The 21,971-nt window shown below is 36.5% G+C and overlaps 2 protein-coding genes across 3 annotated transcripts in view; both read right to left on the bottom strand.

Annotated features, from left to right (window-relative positions):
- Positions 1 to 226: 226 nt before the first annotated feature.
- LOC117793556 (nose resistant to fluoxetine protein 6) lies at positions 227 to 4,841 on the bottom strand. Its single transcript, XM_034633904.1, has 5 exons — positions 4,595 to 4,841; positions 2,706 to 3,429; positions 1,800 to 2,162; positions 471 to 1,035; positions 227 to 408 (listed from the first exon to the last, which is right to left on the bottom strand). The coding sequence occupies exons 1-5, from the start codon at positions 4,785 to 4,787 to the stop codon at positions 274 to 276; spliced, it is 1,980 nt and encodes a 659-aa protein (XP_034489795.1). The 5' UTR covers positions 4,788 to 4,841; the 3' UTR covers positions 227 to 273.
- A 1,199-nt stretch (positions 4,842 to 6,040) lies between these two features.
- The window catches only part of LOC117793904, a 35,697-nt gene continuing 19,766 nt past the window's right edge, over positions 6,041 to 21,971 (bottom strand). For both annotated transcript variants that reach the window (XM_034634346.1, XM_034634345.1), the window contains exons 4-8: positions 21,222 to 21,391; positions 20,202 to 20,534; positions 12,450 to 12,942; positions 9,114 to 10,825; positions 6,041 to 7,798 (exon numbers count right to left, since the gene is read on the bottom strand). In XM_034634346.1, the coding sequence (XP_034490237.1) occupies positions 6,494 to 7,798; positions 9,114 to 10,825; positions 12,450 to 12,942; positions 20,202 to 20,534; positions 21,222 to 21,391 (4,013 nt within the window). In that variant the 3' untranslated portion in view covers positions 6,041 to 6,493. The remainder of the gene's footprint in view (positions 7,799 to 9,113; positions 10,826 to 12,449; positions 12,943 to 20,201; positions 20,535 to 21,221; positions 21,392 to 21,971) is intronic.

Below are 21,971 nucleotides of genomic sequence, written 5' to 3'. Positions count from 1 at the left end.
TTACTTATTTAAGTTGAGCGCCATGACCATTATTCGCTCCGAATGGTCGACAGCTTGTGGCGGTCGGGCGATAGAATATACGTATGTTGTGCTATCGATCATTGACGGCAACAACAGATGGTGCAAAGTGCGTCACGAAACGCAAGAAAGAGCAAACGAAAACGCCAAATGGAGTAACGTAAGCGCAGCATTAGCAACCAAAAACGTAAACGTAGCGCAACGGAGATTGAGATTGCATTTAATTTATTTATAGGAAAAATACAATGTATGCATTTAATTTTGTTTACTTTTACTAGAATTCGAGGATAAAAGCAGACTTGTTAGCCTATTCAACGGCATCTCGAAGAACAGCGTCAGGAAAATGGCCAAAACCAGTACAATAAACGTATGAGCGATAGCCAAAATGGACTGCAACGAAAGTGACGTTAATAATCAAAGTAAAAGACGTAACGTATCGTAAAGTAACTTACCAACATGCTGATATCCGCAGGAAGTACATTGCCAAAAGTGAAGTTAAAGCAGTAAATAATCAAAGGATTCAGTAAGTAGAAGGCAAAAGTCACACGGCCAACAAACTGAAAACATTTCGATTGCAGAAAATCCACAAGCCAACGTATTAAAGCCGAACTCTGTTCAATTTTAAAACTGGCCAAAACGAGTTGCGCCGCAAATACGGAGATAATTGTACGTATCATAATTATACCGCTGGCAAGGACAGCGGAATTTTGCAGTTCCTCAGCTTGCAGCTGCTGGAAGAGCAGGAAAACAACTACAGCCAGCAAACACTTGGTCAACTTGTTGGGCAGGAGTACCTCAGCGGGGGAACTCCAACCCCGCACATGTGTATAGCCATAAATGCTGCCAATCACGTAGGGCAACATGCGCACCAAAGGATTAAAATAGAACCATGTGGTGAGATTCACATAGACCGAGTCAAACTTGAAATCCATATCCAATATGATCAGCAGCACAACGGTGTAGAGCACATTGCCACACAATATGGCCAAAACCAGACGACGCACAAAGTTGGGATGCCTGTAGAAGAAGAAGAAGAAGGCAATCAGTAAAGCTATATAGAAAAAGTTACAAATTATAATCTTCGAATCAACGAATGGTTTCTTGTTACCACTGATTGTTTCTATGACAGCCAATTTTGATCAGTATGTATAGGATTTTAGATATTTATTAAAATATTTGAAGAAAAAATTTTAATTAACCACACTAAACGTTCCTATGGCAGCTATATGATATAGTAAACCGATTTTAACTATAATTGGGCAATTGTTAAAAAAAAGTATGAAATTCATGTTCTGTAAGATTAGATTAAATAGCTTATGTCTATTTAAGGGGTTTGATAGCTGTACAACAGATATTTTGACGTAAAATGTATAGAAATCAATGTCAAAATTGAATTTATCTATTTTATAAAATTCAAGGAGACATTGAAAAACTGGGCCTTAATCGTTATTCTCAGCCGATCGCTCCTATGGCAGCTATATTATATAGTGCACAGACCTAAACCAAATTAGTTCAGAATGTATAAGACAACACTAAATGCATAATCAATGAGATTTGTTGAGATATCTCCAAAAAAAACAAAAATTTTTTAAACTTAAGCTTGAGGATCCTATAGCAGCTATATGGTTAAGTGATCCTGAGGCAAAAGGTTGAACCTATGTCAAGTTTTTTCAATACAGCTTTGAAACTAACAATATATCTCGTTGTTTTGATCAAGATCAAGACTCCTGCAGTCTAAATACCCTCTGCAAGGTTATCAAAAAAGATGGTATCATAAGTACCTCACATAGAGAAAGAGCAGCAATGTGGCCAACACATGTAGCTGCATATCACAGGCCACGGACCACGTCCAATTGGCGCACATCGTCTCCGGATACATGTTCTGGATCAAGAACATGTTCTGCCACCAATTTCGCGAGCAAATCTCATCCAGCGGCTCAAAGATGTGATACACTGATACTTCCTGATAGTAGGAGAAGACAACAATTATAAACAAGATCACGACGAGTTGCAGCGGTGCCAAACGTAGATAACGATGCACAAGTTGCTTTAATATGGAACTTAGATTCCCCAGAATCGTGTCCTCGGTAATGCTCCGTTGAAGCGTCTCATTGCGTAGGAAATTGAAGACGGTGAGAAACCCACTAAAAAATTAAAACTTAAGTTAGCAAGTTCATGTAGAAGGAAATAATTCAATGAGACTAAGTATGTTAATAGCCAGATTATAATTATATATGCATTCACAGTTGAGGAAAAACCGCCTAAAAAAAGTTTCTAATTTCCATTATACTTAATTTTTTTTAATTCGTTTTTCTTTTAGTTGCTTTCAAGAGTTTACATTTCTAAAGAACAACGAAAACGATTTTAATAAATTTTACGCTATTTGAATGCTAATGAATGATTTATATATGTATGAATATATATTTGTTGTATTATTCAAACGCTAAAATTTTACATTAAATGATGACTCTCTGAGATACCCTCGATAAATATTTAAAAAATGCAAGCTCAACTCTAAAAAACAGCAAGAAAAAAACTTTCAGCTTATAATTTTTTGTAAATATTCCAACCATTTAAATAGGGCTTTTTAATAAAAGTTTTAGTGTTTCATATGCATATGTATTAGATAAAATGGGTGCGGTAAAAGTAATGCAATTTTGTTGTCTAGTGTTATGTTAGCTACGAACCTGATGGTAAAGAATATCTCCAGCATAGCAGGTAAATACGGATGATACAGCCATATAGTTGCTACCTTCATGGCCAGATCCGCCGACTGATCCGTAGACTGTGAGGTATACCAGCTAACGTGTAGAATGAGTATGGAAAGTGCACTCAACACACGTAGTCCATTGATGACGGCAATTTCGTGGTTGCCAACTGATACCTGCCACAAACGTTGCCAATTGGAGGCTGCATCAAAGCAGCTAACAATGCGTCCTCCAGCCATGCCACAAGTGGCAAGTAGAGTCAGCAGCAAAACACAAGCAAGCAAAGTCAAAAACAATTTAAAGGACTTGCTGGCAAAGAAATCTCCCTTTAATTGCGGCTGCTTGGTGTAAACCAACTCTGGCTTCATCTCAAACTTATCACTGTGAATTCCACCAGCAGCCAAGACTTGTGGCAGCATCTCCTCCAGCTCCAGTCGAGTGCAGATCTGTGGCAAGCAGAGTCCAAAGTGCAGCAACGCTGGCTCCTTGGCAATCAAATGCGATTGCCACGGTGAATTTGCTCTCACATAAGCCAGGTGATAATCGAAGGGAAACGGCGCCAAGTTGCGATGCAGATGCTGCTGCTTAGTCGTATAATATCTCATCACATTCTCATTGACGGCACGACAGGAGACGCGACTGCCAAGCCACAAGCTGTTGCCCAGCATGAAATTATCATAGCCACTGCCCGAGGCATCGAAAGCTGTAAGGGAAATACACGTATATATTTAATATTCAAATAAAAATTATGAAATAAATAATGTGCTGATTTAAAAAAAAAATTGAAAAATAACTATTAATTTCAATTTTTATTATACAAATTTAAAACAAACATTAATTTCAATTTTTGTTATAAAAATTTAAAAAAATAATTAGTTTCATTTTTTTTATTATTTAATGATGAAATAAAAATTATGTGCTGATTTTTATAAAAAAGTTGAAAAATAACTATTAATTTGAATTTATATTATACAATTTTAAAATAATCATTAATTTTAATTTATATTATAAAAATTAGCAATAATAATTTGTTTAATTTTTTATTATAAAAATTATTTGGCAATTTCTATTGTAAGAATAAAAAGATAAAAATTGAATGTAAATATCCTTAGAATCAAGTGGTGTATTTTCAATATCTAAAAATATTTTTGATGCGATGTACTCAATACTTTTCATATAATACAAGACGTACATTAAAAGACGTATATTAAGGATATTTAAGTTATTGATATTTACACTAAACTTTTATGTTTAAATTTTTTGAATACAAATTGACAAATTATATTTATTTTTTATTTTTATAATATAAATTGAAATTGATTATCATTTTTAATTTTTATAATAAAAGTTGAAATTAATTTTTATTTAAATTTTTTATAATAAAAATTTAAAAAAATATAAAAATCATTTTTATTATTCTTTTTTTTTACAAAAACTTTTTTGAATTCAATTTTTTAAAATTCATAACTATTATTTGCACTCCCTGTTTTTAAGAATTAATTTTCGGAATAAAAAAAAGAGGGAATATACTATAAACCTACTAAGAGTACAATTAAGGGTAATTTCTAATACAAACAATTCAAAGAAATAACCATTCACAGCAGGTACAAAAATTGGGAAATTGAAAGATGAAAAAAATTTGAAGGAAAAAAATAAGAAAAAAATCGCATCATATTTAATAAAACATTTTCGAGTTTGAAAACTGGCCAAAAGTAAACTATACAATTTTTTTATCCTAATTTTCATTTTTAATTAACCTATTTTTCTAATTATATGCACCCAAATTATAATTTTCTATTTGTTGTGTTTCCAAATTGTTGTATATTTTTGGTATTAAGTATGTTTAGAAATTGTTACTCATTGCATACCCTTTAATGCCCAGGCCTCTCGCCGCTGCCAAGCGTCGTGCAACGCCAACAGCTGTCGCTGACACGACGTCAACTGCGTGATGGCATTGCTCGAGCTTGCCACCAGATGCGTAATCCCCTCGAGCAATGAGTGCGACTCGAGTCCACGTCCAATTGCGGGTAGTAACAGCACCAGCAATAGTTGTAACATCATTCCGGATTGTCAACAGTGTCAACCTGTCTGACGAGACACCGTGCAAGTACTGAACCCATTCGAATATGCACCAGGTATAGCTTGAGGATTAACTGCGGGTCACTATCTTTAGTGCCAATTAAATGCGATTAGATTCGCGCGACTTTAACCTGACGGTAACCCTGGAAGTACTCGCGATTGACAAGCGATTTCAATCGTTTATGTATAACATTGTTGCACACATAACAAATAATAATAACATTATCTATGAGGAATGCTGAACTTCGAGTTACCCCTTACTAATGCGGTGCTTTAGAGCAAGTGAAAAGTGAAAATATAAACAATGATCGACTTAAATATACCCTGAAATAATGTTAAGGCTAAATAAAAATTGAAAGTTGCTTTTATCTATTTTAACTATCATTTTAAACAACCAAGATTAAATACATACAGGGTAATCCTCATTCCAGTTCCATGACTCTAACTATTATATTGTAATTTTACAATGTAATTACAATGTTACAACCCAGAGCAATTGGAATTCAAATAAATGTAACAAGTTCCACGCTTTAATATATTCTGCAAGTTCTCAAACAAGTTTAACCGCTTTCCTCGTCTAACACTAATACAATCTGATTAAATTCATATAAAGACATTGTTTGTTTTTTTTTTTGCATTATTTATTTTGGCACTTTATGTTGGTGTTTATTATAATTGAAATTTATTTTTTAAGCAAAATTATTATTATGTGTATTATAGTGTCTTATTTTTCTTTTCGTTTTCCCCGTTTACATTTTACACGTTAATTAAATTGTTGTATGAGTACATATTAGATTGTAGTAAGTAAGGGCAATTAATTAATAATTATTTGAATTAATTAATTAATTTAGTTAGTCGCTCATCAGTTTCAGTTTTAACGTTTAACTATACAACAAAAGTTACAATTAAATTGTTACAATTAGTAAAAAAAAAAAAAAACAAAAAAAAACATTTTTGTAATTTTAAATTAATAATAATAATAGAATATGCTTGGAAGTGGGGCATGTGGCGCTTGTGGCAGGTAGCAGGTGGCAGCAGTGGCAACAAAAAATAATAATAATAACAAGAAAGAAATTGTATCTTCGGCGCGCCAAAGATTTGATACTCCTGCAGACTCTAGATTTTTAAAACAGTTTAAACTAAAGTAAAAGAAAAAATTTGTAAAAAAGTTCTACTATAGAAACAATTGTGAACTGTTTTTTTTTTTTTTTGCTAAAAGTATATACAAGACCATCTTTAAAAAAAATTTGGAAAAATTATAAATGTTAAGACAAATTAGAAAAAAAAAAAAATTCTACCATGGAAAAACTTTTACACAGAATTTGTTAAAGGTTACAAAACGGACTGTTACATTGTGTAATACGTAAGTTATTTATTTTTTGTTTCAAATTTGCTATATTTGAAATATTGTTGACTTGGTTCGTGCTTCTCATTTAAAAAATATATAAATAAAGTATAGTGTAATATAATATATAAAAAAAATCGAAAAAAAAGCTCTGCAAGAGTATAAAAAGTAAGAAAGCAAGGCGACTTCAATCTTTTTATTTTGATTTGCAGCTTGTCAAATGCAACTAAAGCCGAGTCGCAAACAGATTGATTGAGAGAGAGAGAGAGAGTGAAAGAGACAAATCTATGTTGCAGTGTAGAGTTGTGTTTGTGTGTCTGTGTGTGTGTGTGTTTGGAGACTTTTATTTGCGATTGCGCAGTTCGATAATTGTGGCGCCAGAGCCGCGACGCAGTTGATGATGCTGTGAATGTTGTGGATGCTGTGGATGCTGTGGATGTTGTGGATGCTCTGTGTAGAGCAAACGCTTGTGGTTCTCGTTGTGGATCTCGTTGCTTGCGCTGCTGCGACGCACAATGCTCGCCGTGTCCTTGTTGAGCTCGACGGGAGGCGGAGAGCGCGAATCCAATGAGAATTTCGGCTGCAATGGATATTTATGATGGATGCTGGCGTTGCCAGATCGCGTGCCATAATCCTCATCGCCATGTATGACACGATACAGATCGGGCGCCTGTTGATGCAGACCACGTAAATACAATTGCTTTTTATCCAGATCCTGATTATGTTGATGATGTTGTGGTTGTTGTTGTTGTTGCTGTTGCTGATTCTGATAGAGATCCTCCTCCTCCTCATTGCCCACAATTTTGGTTAAATCCTTTTGACTGCGACTTATGAGATTCACAATCGATGGACTTTTCAGGCCACTCTTCAACGAATTATCCTTGCCGCTGGAGAAAAGATGCGGATTTGATTTATATGCCTGCGTTTGTTCCGTTTGTCGATTATTATAATTATTCCGGGTCAGTTTCTCAATGTAAATGGGACTAGGATCATTGCTGCCATTCATGCCGTGCACATTGAAGCTCTTGCTGCGATTCAGGACCTTGGCATAGGTACGAGCCGGCTTTGCAGGACCCTGAGCCGGCTCCATGGGCAGTATGATGGGTTGATTAAGTTGTTGTCTTTGCTGTTGACTCGGAGTTTGGCTCTGACTCGGATTCAGGACGACGCCGTACAATGGTCGCGATGTCTTCTCCAGCGTCTGATTGTAACGTTGTTGTTGCTGCTGCTGTTGTTGCTGCTGTTGTTGCTGTTGTTGCTGTTGTTGCTGTTGATGATGTCCTCGATATTGTCCTTCGTGCAATTTGCGTGGCAACGTTTGTGCCGATCGATAATCCTGCTGTGCATTTAGATTTGGCGTGGAGCCACTGAAACGCTGTCCATGCTTCTGATAGCGTCCCAGGGTGTGTGTGCCGGCAGCGGGAACCGGAGCACGCGTCTCGTAATAATCATCCTCATCCTCCGGCTCGCGTGGCTCGTAACGCGGCTGCTGCTGCTGCTGCTGCTGCTGACGCAGTCGTCCTTGGGATTGCACATGATGACGCTCGTAGATGTTCTCCTTGCCGTACAGCGTACTCGAGTACGGATCCTCACCCAGATAATATCGCTGACGCGGACTTATCGACTGTTCCAGTGGCAGTTGTGCATCCTTTAATTATATAGAATTAACAATAAGAATTAGTGATTTCAAAAAAGCAATTATAATCGAACTTTAAGTATATAAATAGATAAATATGACTATATTTTTTTTTATGACATAGTGATTTAAAAACATCAAATAATCCAAATTTGCACAAATAATTTAAACATATTTACAGTGGTTTACAGTTTACAGACTTGTTTACAAAATTTACGTTTAAAAAGTTGATTAAGGTCTTAAACTAAAGATTCACAATGTTGAGTTTTCATAGAACACAACATTTTCATAAAATCACACATTCGAATACTGGCAAAAAAAATTATTTTAACGAAATTAAACAAATTTGAATGCAAACTGAATTAAGAGGCAAAGCCATGATTAAAATGACATTCCGTTTAAGAATCGGTTCGGTTGTGACCAAGTTATGGAAGTTGTAAGTTTTCTGAACCTTTGAACTAGCAACTTTACAAGTCAACATTTTTGTCCGATTTTACATAATTTTTTACAAAAATATGAAAGGTCTCAGAAACGAATTTAAAGTGTTGTTTTATACCAATTATGATATAAGGAGTCGATTAAAAGTGAAAACTTGAGATTTAAAATTTTGAATTTTCAAAATTTCAAAGGGGGGACCCTTAGCATTATAAGATGAAGATCTAGAGGGAAATAATTTTATTATCGAACTTGATATAATTTAAATGCAGAATGAATTAAGAGGCCAAACCATGATTAAAATGACATTCCGTTTAAGAATCGGTTAGGTTTTGACAAAGTTATGGATGTTTGAAGTTTTTTGAACCTTTGAACTAGCAACATTCCAAGTCAAAATTTTTGTCCGATTTTACATGATTTTTTACAAAAAAAATAAAAGGTCTCCGAAGCGAATTTAAAGTGTTGTTTTATACTAATTATGATATAAGGAGTCGATTAAATGTGAAAACATGATATTTAAAATTTTGAATTTTTAAAATTTCAAAGGGGGGACCCTTAGCATTGAAATTGAAAATCAAAATCAAGAGGAAAATAATTTTTTGAACGAACTACATATAATTTAAATGCAGAATGAATCAAGAGGCCAAACCATGATTAAAATGACATTTTGTTTGAAAATCGGTTCAGAATTGACAAAGTTATGACCGTTTGAATTTGATCAAGGCTTCGAACCCGCAACTTTACAAGTCAAAGTTTTAGTAACAAATTTTCACTGTTTATTAAAACTACTGAAATAAAAATATGGGTTAAATTAGAAAACAATTATTTGCTTTTATTATTTCTAATGCATTAAGAATTTCGTGTTCAAATTTAGTTGGAGATCAATGCCTACCTTAAATCCTCTCAAGGGTTGTGCTGGCGGGGATTGCACTTCCACATTGCGCCTGCGTTGACCATCTGAGATGGAACCCTCCGACTCATTGCTGCTGTGCCGCAATCCATTGGCATTCCCATGACCATTCCCATGGCCATTTGCTGATCCTCCAATGTGTCCATCGATGACATTGTACTGCTGATATGTTGTTGGAACTGGAGCTGGGCTGGGCGACTGCTCTCGCGATTTATTGGCGGCACTTTTCATGCGAAATTTACGCTCTACACTCGCCGAGCGTATTTTGCTGACCAATTTGCGCAGCGAGTTGCCAATGACTTGACCCATCTTGCTGGGCTTACTCGCACTCATTGTCGACAGATTGGAGGTGGAGGCGGAGGTGTGGCCAGGACGCAAGGTGCCGCCATTGATGGAGGTGGCGGGCGGATAGCCGGATGTGGGCGCGAATCTTGTGCGTTGTTGTTGTTTGCGATTCAGTGTCATGGTGGAGCTGGCGTCCAGTGGTGCTCCGACTGCCGCGCCGCCCGGCCCGACTCCTAAGCCGCCTGCGCCGGCTGCTAGTCCTCCTGCGCCGGCTCCAGATCCACCTAATCCCGCTCCTAATCCAATTCCAACTGGCTGACGCGCTCGATTCACCACATAATCCACTTGTGGCGATGAGGAACGACTACGACTACGTGGTGGTGGCGAATAATCTGGTGGTGGCTCCAATTGCGAGATCTTGGTGTGGACGTGACCATGCACATGGGTGTGCTCGCCCAGCTTCTTCTCGATGGCACGACGACGCTGTGGCACAGTGGGACGACCACCCAAATTGCTGTTGCTGCTGCTGCTGGGCGTCTCATAATGGCCACGACCATTTATAGGGTGGGTTGAACCATTCATAGGGTGGGTTGGATGCGTGGGATTACTGCTGCTACGGCCATGACCATGGGCATGTCCATAGGCCATACGCTTATGCGATGGCTCCGCAGCTCGCACTGAACCCAATCCTGGTCCTGGTATGGCATCCAAATCATTCAAAGCATCCCTGGAACCGCGCGTTGATCTTGCCAGAAATTGTGAGGATAAACTTTGACGCTTCTGTTGCAGTATATCCTCCCGGCTCACATAGCTATCATTGGGTGTAGCTGTTGTCGCTGCTGTTGTTGTGCTCACCACATCCAGTTTCTTCTTCTTCAAGCCATTGCGGCGTATCGTTTCCTGGAGATCCTCGCGAAATGCCTGCGTCGAGAAATGATGATTGACGGGCGCCTCCTGACGCTCCGCCCAATTCGAGATGCCTTGAAAGTATTTGCCTCTTGAATTTGTTGCTCCCGCATCCTTTAAATACTTTCGGTCCAATGTGTTCGTCATACGTTCCCTTTCTCTCTCCCTGTCCCTCTCCCGCTCTCGCTCCCTTTCGCGCTCCCTCTCCCTTTCGCGCTCCCGCTCGGCGCTGCGTGGCAATGTTTGTGTTAAATTCCCAACTGGATTTCCAACCATTTGCTGACTCTGCGATTTGATTGTCACATTAAAGTAACTTTTCTTAGTGGGCTCCACATCCACATCATTGGCCTCGTCATCCCGTGAATCATTCGATGCTGTCGATTCGCTGCCAAAATGCGATTCCAGCCATTTCATCGTCTCGCCCTTGCGCGTCTCCTCCTCGCGATCAAAGTCCAAGGGACGCTTCGTCAACGCATCCTTGCGATCCGCCAGCAAGGCCACCTCTGTAAAGATCAATGCAATTCATTAAACATGGACAACAATATATATATATATTCAATTAAAATTTTTATGTTGTCCATTTTACCCATACTTTCCTATTAACACTTTTTCGAAGAATTTAAACGGTCATAACTTTGTTAAATCTTAACCGATTTTCTTGCGGAATTCAAATTTTATCATTATTTGACCTCTATTTTGGTTCTGCATTAAAATTGGAAAAATCTATTTTTTTTGCATTGCTGTCCATTTTTTCCTCTGTCTGATTTGACCCTTGACACATTTTTTGAAAATTTTTGACTGGCATAACTTTGTTAAATCTTAACCGATTTCCTTGCGAAATATCAATTTCATCATAATTTAATCTCTATTTTGATTCAGCATCAAAATTGGAAAATTCAATTTTTTTCCCTCTCTGTCCATTTTTCAATACTTTCTAGGACTGAACGTTTTATCCATCATTTCCCCTTTGACCCTTTTCCAAAACTTTAAATTGTCATAACTTTGTCAAATCTTAACCGATTTCCTTGCGGAATATCAATTTTATCATCATTTAATCTATATTTTGGTCCTGCATTAAAACTCTAAAATTCAATTTTTTCTCCTTACTGTCCATTTTTCAATACTTTCGATGACTGACCGTTTTATCCATACTTTCCCCTTAACATTTTTTTCAAAGACTTCAAACTGTCATAACTTTGTCAAATTTTATTCGATTTCCTTGCGGAATATCAATTTTATCATCATTTGATCTATATTTTGGTCCTGCATTAAAATTCTAAAATTCAATTTTTTCTCCTTACCGCCCATTTTTCAATACTTTCGATGACTGACCGTATTATCCATACTTTCCCCTTTGACAATTTCCAAAACTTCAAACTGTCATAACTTTGTTAAATCTTCACCGATTTCCTTGCGGAATATCAATTTTATCATCATTTAATCTATATTTTGGTCCTGCATTAAAATTCTAAAATTCAATTTTTTCTCCTTACTGTCCATTTTTCAATACTTTCGATGACTGACCGTATTATCCCATACTTTGACAATTTCCAAAACTTCAAACTGTCATAACTTTGTCAAATCTTAACCGATTTCCTTGCTGAATATCAATTTTATCATCATTTGATCTATATTTTGGTACTGCATTAAAATTCGAAAACTCAATTTTTTTTCTTATTGTCCATTTTTCAACACTTTCGATGATTTAGCGTTTTATCCACACTTTCCACTTGACAATTTTTTCGAAGACTTCAAACTGTCATAACTTTGTCAAATTTTATTCAATTTCCTTGCGGAATATCAATTTTATCATCATTTGACCTCTATTTTAATTTTACATCAAAATTGAAGAATCCTAATTTTTTTGCATGACTGTCCTTTTTTCCCTACTTTATATCACTCCTTTGATTTGACCCTTGACACTTTTTTCGAAGACTTCAAACTGTCATAACTTTGTCAAATCTTAACCGATTTCCTTGCGGAATATCAATTTTATCATTATTTGGCCTCTTATTTATTTCTGCATCAAAATTGGGGAATCCAATTAAAAAAAAAAAAAAATATATATATAAATCAAATAACCTCTTCAAGGATATTATGGAATTTCAGTCTGAGATTGATGCTTACCCTTCTGTTGCTGCTGTTGTTGTGTGCGTCGCAGTTTTCTCATTCGATCGGAGAGACTATCCCAATCGCCGGGTCGCTCCAGGGAGCCATCCTTCTCCATTTGCTGTGTCTCGGCGGCGTATCGCATCTCGGTGGCGACCAGTTTGCCGTCGGCTAACAGATCCACATGCTGTTCGTCGCGTTGCTTGAAATACCGTTGACTCGCCGCCGTTGTGATCAGCTGATCTCCCAGCAGTTCATCGCCCGGACGCGCCTCCTCGTCACCGTCGAGGATCAACTCGTGCTCGGTCGTCTTTTTACTCTCGGTTACCAGTGTACCGTCCTCCTGGGCCAGACAACGTTTCTGCGTATCCTCCGAGTCGATTGTTTTTCGAGATTTACTCGTATTCGCCACCAGCTGTGGTCCAAGCGGAACCAACTGTTGTTGGCTCTCGGGAGAGCAGAGCACCGCCTCAAGATCCTGAACACCCTCGCGCACGGCCTTCACGTAGGTCTGAAATGGATTAGAAAAGCGAGATCATTAAGCAGTTGCAAACAACATAAGTATTCCTTTTTATTAATTTCCTTAGAACAGTTTTCGCTAGGACATTTTTTGATAGGACAGTTTTTTAAATGTTGCATAACTTTGTCAAGGCTGGACCGATTTTCAAGCTGAATGTCATTTTGATTAGGGTTTTGCCTCTTAATTCATTCTGCATTCAAGTTTTTATTAATTTCTAGACCAGTTTTTTAAATTTTGTATAACTTTGTCAAGACTGGACCGCTTTTCAAGCCGAATGTCATTTTGATTATGGTTTTGCCTCTTAATTCATTCTGATATTAAAAATTAATAGTAGACTGAAAAATAAAAATTATGTATTTGAGTTTAATCAAAAATTATAAAAAAGACTTTTGTTCTCAATCTAGATAAAATAAAAGTAAGATACAAATTAAATTTCAGCTTTGTTTAATGAGACACTATAACTTCTAAAATTGTATTATGTAAAACTAAAAAATGATTAGCTTGATAATTATAATAATAACAAAATTATAAGATGAGAATGTATACTATAGAACTATATTTTAGGATTGTTGGCTTGTGAGATCGAGTATGCTTTAGGTACTGAATTAAAATTTAGATATTTTAAAGAAAAGCTAGCTTGAAATTCTAATCTTGATAATTTTAATGATTGAAAATTTCAATGAAATGTTAAAAGACTTTTAATTGGATTTATAAAGCGTACTTATAAAAAAAAGTAGCATAAGCTTTAAATAAAACTGTAGACTTCATGAACATTAAGATGGGCAAGTTCCTAAGGGAATTCTTATGAGAATTCTTGCTTATATTAGATTTATTCTTTGTGAAAATGTTAATTGTACTTAGTAAATGTGTGTGTAGTGTTGATGTTCACATTGCATCATCGACATGGTCGATGCGTCTAACTTTAAGTCGATGCAATTGCTTTAAAAACAGAGAGAGAGAGAGAGGGAGAGAGGGAGGAAGAGAGAGAATGGCATTATGGACGCCCAGTTGTCAGTGGTATTCAGAGCAAAACAGACCCACCACAATACAACCACAATGCACCACCACAATTTGAAAATGTTGCAAGAGGCGGGCAAAACTTAAAGCTGACTTCAGTTGAGGAATGCTTCGAAAAATAACGGTAAGAATGCGACACCCAACAGACGCTAGTAGCGGTACCTCAAGGTCAGTCTACCTCCTGCCCCTGCCACTGTACACTGTCCACTGTTGCCACATTCGGTGGCATGATGACAGGCAAAATGCACGCATCGCTGGACAAGGCTTCAACTGAATCTAAAGCTAAAGCTGAAGCTGAAGCTTACTCTCAAGCTGACCACTTGGCAGATTCCACTTTGAGTAATACACCTAACTTGTTGTTGTTGCTGTTGTTGTTGGCGACCTTGTTTAACGGTAACGCGCGTAGAAAGTGTTTTGTTTTTTTTTTTTCTTTTGTGTTTTTGTTTTTGTATGTAGCTTGAAGCTGAAAAACTTGAATGTCAGCCATAACAACAGCTTGAATGTATTTTATCTGCCTCAGCTCATCTTTCCCCTCCACCACTTGACACTCCTCTTTCCCACCCCTCTCCATCTCTTTTCTCTCTGTGCCTCTTCGCACTGGCCTCAAGCTTTGTTGTGAATTTGACTGCTCGTTGAACGATCGATGAACACGATTTTGCTATAGACAAAAAAAAAATACCAAATCGAAACAGATTTAAAAATTATAGTAAGAAATAAAAGTGACTGTCTAAAAATACCCTGTAATATATTAAGAATTCGCAGCTTTTAAATTCACGTAAACAGTTGACGTTAGAAATTCTCGGTTTGAGTAACAGTAATTTTGTGGGCATGATTTTCCAAACGAACAGAACCAATATAAAAAAACTTATAAAAAATTGGCAGTTTATAAATAAGCTTCACGTCTTATAAGTTTTCAGTTCATTGAGGTTAATAAAAGTTTTTTCAATATTTCATATAGTAAAGCTAAGTTTAGGAATAGTTCTTAACATACAATATCTAACTATAGCATAGTGAATCCGCATGCCACATTTAATATGTCTAGCTTTTATAGTTCCTGAGTTCAATGGGTCAAATATGATTCTTTACAAGTTTTGACTGTATAATCATAGCGTATAATCAAAAATATTCACACAGTAAAAACGCTTCTGGTATAGAGAATCTTCATAGCAATTTTAATATCTTCAACTTATGCAGTTCCTGAGTTCCATAAGACAAATATGACTTTTATCAAGTTTTCATAGAGCAATGCAGATTATAAAAAAAAACCATAACATACAAAATTGCATATGAAATAAAGTAACTACAAACCAAATTTAGTAGCACAATCTATTATAGCTACAGAGATCAATCGGTCAAGTATAACTTTTTTAAGGTTTTCAGCAAAGTATAGAAGGTGGTCAAGGAAATTTGCATACCAAAATAGTTCCTGATTTCAGTTAGTTAGTTTTCAACATAATAACAGAGAGCATTATCAAAATATTTGACATAATAAGCTTCCTTATGATACAAATAATCTGCATACCAAATTTAAGAGCTAAATATAATAGTTTCTTAGATAATGGGATGAATTAAATAAACTAAGACATGTTCAAGTTGAACTTTTGCTGTTATCAACGCCTTTGTTAGGTTCTTTTTGATTACAGGGTATGAAAAGAGATCTTTGGCTTTACAACAAATGATTGAATCGGCGAGATGATGAAGAGAAGGCGAAGGCAGAGGCGGTGAGAGTGAGACAGAGACAGAGACTATGACTCTGGCGCCAATAAAGATCATGATAAATGTTGATGGTTAATATAATCTCGTGATGACGTTGTGGATGACGCAGAGTTTGGATTTTTTTTGATTGTCGGTTGTTGCGGAGGGCACATTGGCATATTGTCAAAAGATTTGTCATTGGCCAAAAATGCCAAAAATCAAAAAAAAAATAAAAAAAACCGTTTCAATATTTCTTGTCGATAATCATTCAGTTGGTCGAATGCCAACGCAAAACTTTAAGTTGAAGTCGAGTGTCGAGTGTGGTACGAGTATAAAGTGGAGTTAAGATTGAACATTAAAAATCCACGACGCACACACACACACCATACACACACATAAACTGTGGGCATAATTTTCAATTCGAATAACGATTTTGGCCTGCTTGAAGGTATTCAAATGAATGTGCTGACGATGTTGTTGTTATTGCTGTTGTTGTTGTTGTTGTTGCTAGCTGCTAGCATGCCAAGTGGCTAAAAAGAGAAATGAGCCAAGCTGCTGATTTGTGGCTTTTTTTTTATTTTTTTCAGATACCCTGTAATCTTAAAATAGGGGTAGACTATGCTATCAGCAAGTAATAAGCAGTTAGAGTAAATTTCTCACCCATTCATTATCTTTAATGTGTACCAATAAAAACTCCACTTGGCCGAAAATTATTTTTCTCGCATTCCTACATTCTTTACAGTTTCATAGCACTCACAATTTTAGTGTTATAGCGCTAATTTTTGTTATATGCATATTTAAGACTATCTTTTGTATATTCTGAATATTTCAGCATTATAGATTGGCAAATGGCTGAGTTAAAATAGTTTGTCTCTATTTGCCTAAATTTTTTAAAGTTTCATAAAATCCATAATTTTAAAGATATAGCGCTGATTTTTGTTAGGCATACATATAAAGTTATCTGTTGTGTATCTTTAAACTTTCAGCATGATAGGTAGCTATTTGGCTGAGTTATTGATTATAAACGCATCAATTTGTTATAGTTATAGGGTACTTGCTAGTCTAGCACTACTGTGTTGTTAATTCTTAGGTTGAAGTGGAGTTGCTGCATTGCTGCTGGGCTGGTCAGACAAAGCTGGCTCAATTGCTTGAATTGGCTTTGTCTTTTTCGTGCGTTATTTTTCGCAGACCAGTTTGCCTTGGGAGTTGCTCAACCTCCAGAGAGCATAGCACAGCCCCAAAGCGATCGATTATTATTATTATTATTGTTATTGTAATTCAGTTAGTGTGCGACGACGACGCCAACGCAAATGTTGCTTGCATGGGGAGCTGGACAACGTCCACAGAGTCTCCGATTCGGATTCAGACTCAGACTCAGATTCAGATTCAGAGAGTCAGCGGCCGGCGTGGAGTTGGCGCTGCGTTGATTGGCATTTGCTGATTAGAGTGCGACCCAAGTCAATGTGGGCACAACAACAACAACAACAAGAGGGGGAAAGAAAAAAACAAGAAAACAAGTTTCCAAGGCATCAAGTACCCACACACACACAGACACACAAGCACACACACACACAACAACTTGCAGCTGGGCTGTAAGACTAGAAGTACACAAAATTCAAACTGAAAATTCAAATTCGAAATTCCAGCATTTATATATATATATATATATATATATTTTGTGGTCTCTTGCATAGACAAAACTCCAACTGTGAATATGTGTGTGTGTGTGTATGTGTGTGTGTGTGGTAGTTAGGTTCATGGACCTGCTGCAGACACGCCTAGAATCCAAGTCAGAGCCAAGCAGGAGCAGTACTTTGGCTATTGATTAAACTGGGCTCAGAACAGGTCTCAGCATTATGTCTCTGTATATGTATCTCTCTCTTCCTCTCTCTCTCTGCGTCTGTGTGTGTGTGTGTGTATGTGTATGCCTGGTTCAACATCATCTGCTGTGGTACACAACCTTTTGCTGGCTGGGTAATTGCCAACTACCGGTTTAAAGACGTGCTCCTAAGTACCTCTCTGCATGGTCTTTCACGCTCTTCCACGGAGTATTGTGGTGCATGGGATGGGGGGCTAAAGATTCTAAGATCTCGCACATTTATTGACTTGCCACAGCACTTTCAAATAAAGTTGGGTCTTAACACATATACAATAAGCAAAGCAGTGCCCAAGTTTGTACTTTTTTCTTTCGAGTAAGTGTAGTCAAGTTCGTTGCTAGACTTCATCTAGTTAAAGCAGTCAAGTTCGTTGTCTAAGTCTTTTTCCAAAGTGTAGTCAAGTTCGTTATCTAAGTCTTTCTTTCTTGTAAATAAAGTGAGGTTCGTGGCCTAAGTCTTTTTAGTTAGTGAAGTTCGTTGCTTAAATCTTTGTTCTGCATAGTGCATTCAAGTTCGCTTCCTAAGTCTTGCATTTCAATGTAATAAAGTTCGTTGTCTAAGTCTTTCTCTGAATAGTGTATTCAAGTTCGTTGTCTAAGTCATTTTTTGTGAGTAAAGTTAAGTTCGTTGTCTAAGTCTTTCTAAAAAATAAAGTTCGCTGCCTAAGTCTTTTTCACCAAAGTGTATGCAAGTTCGTTGCCTAAGTCATTTTTTTAATAGTAATGCAGTTCGTTGTCTAAGTCTTTCTAAAAAAGAGCATATTTACGTGCGTTGCCTAAGTCTCTCCACTGAATGTGCTCAAGTTCGTTGCCTAAGTCTTTCTATTAAATATAGTAAAGTTTGTTGCTTAAGTCTATCTCCACAAAAGTGTATTCAAGTTCGTTGCCTAAGTCTTTCTATTAAATGTACTCAAGTTTGTTGCCTAAGTCTTTCGTTAGCTGCAACTTAAATGTTTTCGTTTTTTGCAGCTTATGAAACCGAAACTCATAATAATCATCATATTCATAATATTCACATATTCGCACCTGGATAATTAAGCAAATTGAGCTTTTGCCGTTAGCCAATCGTTTAGCTCCCCACTAAACATTAAAATGTTGTGGCCCACGCACAAAACTGTTGTTGTTTCTGTTGTTAATGTTGTTGTCGTGAGTTGTTGTTGCTGCTGCTGCTGCAGTTGTTGTTGCTGTTGTTTATGTTGTTGTTGATTTTTTGTTGTTGGTTATTTCACTATTTTCTTCACTTTTTGTTTTAATGAATTTAGTTAATTACTAAGCTAAAAACTGAGACTTAAACAATGCGGGGCGAGAGTGCGAGCGAGACCGAAATATTTGATATATCAACTAAATCACAGGCGTGCGGGGGCGTGGCGCGGCGTGCGTAGGAAACACAAAAAACAAATTCAACAATAACAACAAAATGTCAAATCAAATCCGAAATAAATTTAAAAAAAAAAAAAAAACAAGAGACACAGCCACAGATGTTGGAACGAAAGAGAACGAGTATATGCGAGTGCCAGTGAGAGCGAATGAGAGAGAGCGACGGATGTTAACCGTTAAAACTAAGATCAACTAAATTAAGATCAATTTAAAGTCAATAATCGAACGACTGATCGGTTTGATATTGGCTTGGCTCTACTTGGCTTGGCTTGGCTTTGCTTGTATTAACTTGGCTCAGAGCGAACCCGTTGCGAGACGCGTTTGGCGAGTAACGTGTTGTTTGTCTGCTCTCGGCGCTCGCTCGGCGGCAACTGATCTAGCGGCAGACACAGACACAGCATTCGATGCAGCGCTGCTTCTTTCTGCGGCAGCTACAACAACTACACAACAACAACAACAACCACAACCACAACAACTCCCCATAACTTTCGAATGAGCTTTAAAACAGCCACAACAACAACACGACTCAACTGGTTGCTTGGGTTGCTGCTGGGCCTGTTGACTGCCCAGTTGCCTTGCTTCCCCGTAATACCTTAGCAGCAGGGTATGCTGCTTTTATCTGACAATATGTAACGTCTAATACAGGTATCGTACAAATGATAATTCAAAAAATATCATTTATAGTCTAAAATTTATATTTATAAAAAGTTTGGTTTTTGATCTGAATAAAAATAAATTTGATTAGATTTTATTTTTAATTTAAAAACATAGAATAAGTGTTATTTTAAATTTTATCAGGGGTATTCCAAAAATGTAAACCAATCAAAAGCCAAACAAAAATTCTTCGTCCTGGCTCACTGACTGACTCACTGACCTTTGCACATACCATAAGATCTAATAAATTGTAAAGATAATCGTGTTATCAGATGGTAATCATTAGAGTCGCTAAATTTTAACATAAATTTAAAGATTTAATTTAAGACTTTAAAATTATATTTTAACATAAGAATTTCATAGCAGAAAAAACATGAATAAGTTATATTTTATATATGTATAGGGTATCAAATGTTTGATCATCTAAAAATAACGATTATTTCTCGTTTTTTGTTACTTTTTTCACGCCAAATTGATTTTCAGTTATTTGCCTGGCAATTTTCTGCTTCTTCTTTTGCTGTTGCTGGGATTGTTGTTGCTGTTGTTGTTGTTGTTGTTGGTGTTGTTGCGTTTATTCTCAAATTACCACACAGCACATTTGACTGGATTAAGGATCGGATTTTGCACTTACCTCATCGGTAAAATCGCCCAAATGCTTAACATCCTGCGTCTCATGGTAGTCCTTGATCTCCTCGTGCGATATGACGCGTTTATCGTCAATCTGACGCACCAGACCATCAATTGGACGCGGCACCATCCGTTTGACCAACTTGCCACCACTGCTGCCATCCGCTGCCGCTGCCGCTGCCGCTGACGTTGCCGTTGGATTGTTGCCCACGCCCAAATTAAACGCCTCCTGCAGCTGAGCGAGCTGCGTTTCATTAACGGCGCCCGCTTGCAACGCCGCAGCATCAATCAACTGTGCATTGCCATCCAAATCATCGGGCAGTCCCAGGTCCCGTTTCTATTCCAAATCAAAGTTACAACGTTTCATTAATTTTAATACAATTTTTGTTACTCTCGCTGAGGGTATTTTCCCTTTGTCATGAAATTTGTTACACAAACAAATATGCATAGAAACTATTTAATATAAACTAATTACATTCTTAATTTTTTTTATAAATATAATATTTTATATGTTTTAAATAAATTTATGCTTCAGGCAGCTGTCTTACATTAAATTTGTAGCACAAAAAAATACTCCTAGAATATACATTTAAGCTGATTTCTTTCATTTTTCTTTGTTTGATAAATATAATATTTAATGTATATAAAAAAAAAAATCTGGGTACCAATTTTCGACTGGTTCTTAAACAAATATTTTGAATTTCGGGGCTTTGTTAGATTTTTTTGGTTATAGGCTTCTTTGACATTTTTATTTTGAGTCATTGAAATTTTATCCGCATATTGTCTAAGCTTAATAGCAACAAGTATATGCTAAACTCAAGAATTTTAAACTTTAAATAAAGAATAATTTTTTTCTGTATAGTAACAATCGGTTGAAACAATAATAATTGTATTTATAATAAGAAAAATTTTATATATAACATTTTTTTTTTTAGAATATTTTATTTTTTATGCACCCTGACTTAATAACTATAGCATATAGATTTCATGGGAGCGATCGTTGTCGTTTTTCTATTCAACTCACCTCCGTTGTCTCCGTTTCCTGTTTGTCCGTATCCTCGGTCGTATTTGTGGACACTATGGGACCGGAATCCTCAATCACTTTGCCATCCTGCAGCTTCACTTGCCGCTTCACACGCGTCTCGATTTGTCTCGTTGTCGTTAGCTCAGTTTTTCGCTTCGTTATCCATTCCTCTGCAAAGAAAAAAGAAATAATGGCATAAATAATTTTTTCAAATCATTGCTTACTTTTAGGCTTAGTCTATTTATCCAACTGTAACTTTGCATGATTTGCCAAAAAGTATGCTATAAATATTCGCACTTTACAGAGCTTTCAAGCTGTGCTTTAAAGCGATTTCTTACTTAGAGACCTTGCCACAACCTTCTTTTAACGAAATTGCCACTCTTGTCTACGCATATTGGCCAAAACTATTTCAAGTTCAGATTTGAGTTAAGGGGATGCTACAACGAAAATCGTGATCTAAAGATTTTGCAAATTTTACTTTTTACTTTTTGATCAACAAAATGCGATAATCAACCATAATTTAAAGCCTAGACGCGACAATGACAATGATAGTATACAAATAATTTTTTCCCTATATTACACAAAAAAAAAATAAGTTTTTGATGAAACAAGCATTAATTGGGAAGGGAAATAATGTCTCAGTATAAAAAAAAATAATGCTAATGAAATAAGATTACATTGCACGGCAACAAAAAAAGTTTTGGGGTTAGAGGATCAGACCACCAATATCCATCTACCTATATCCTTTTG

Source organism: Drosophila innubila, chromosome X, assembly GCF_004354385.1.
Source record: "Drosophila innubila isolate TH190305 chromosome X, UK_Dinn_1.0, whole genome shotgun sequence".
Taxonomy (NCBI): domain Eukaryota; kingdom Metazoa; phylum Arthropoda; class Insecta; order Diptera; family Drosophilidae; genus Drosophila; species Drosophila innubila.
Note: the sequence above shows the minus strand (reverse complement) of the source record. Positions and strands in the feature narration are given on the sequence as shown.

Excerpts from the sequence above, each read along its gene's own strand:
- LOC117793556 (XM_034633904.1), bottom strand. The coding sequence starts at position 4,787 with ATGATGTTACAACTATTGCTGGTGCTGTTACTACCCGCAATTGGACGT. Across the intron at positions 2,163-2,705 it reads GAGATATTCTTTACCATCAG|TGGGTTTCTCACCGTCTTCA; the intron begins GTTCGTAGCTAA and ends TTAATTTTTTAG. Across the intron at positions 1,036-1,799 it reads CTGCTCTTTCTCTATGTGAG|GCATCCCAACTTTGTGCGTC; the intron begins GTACTTATGATA and ends CTTCTTCTACAG.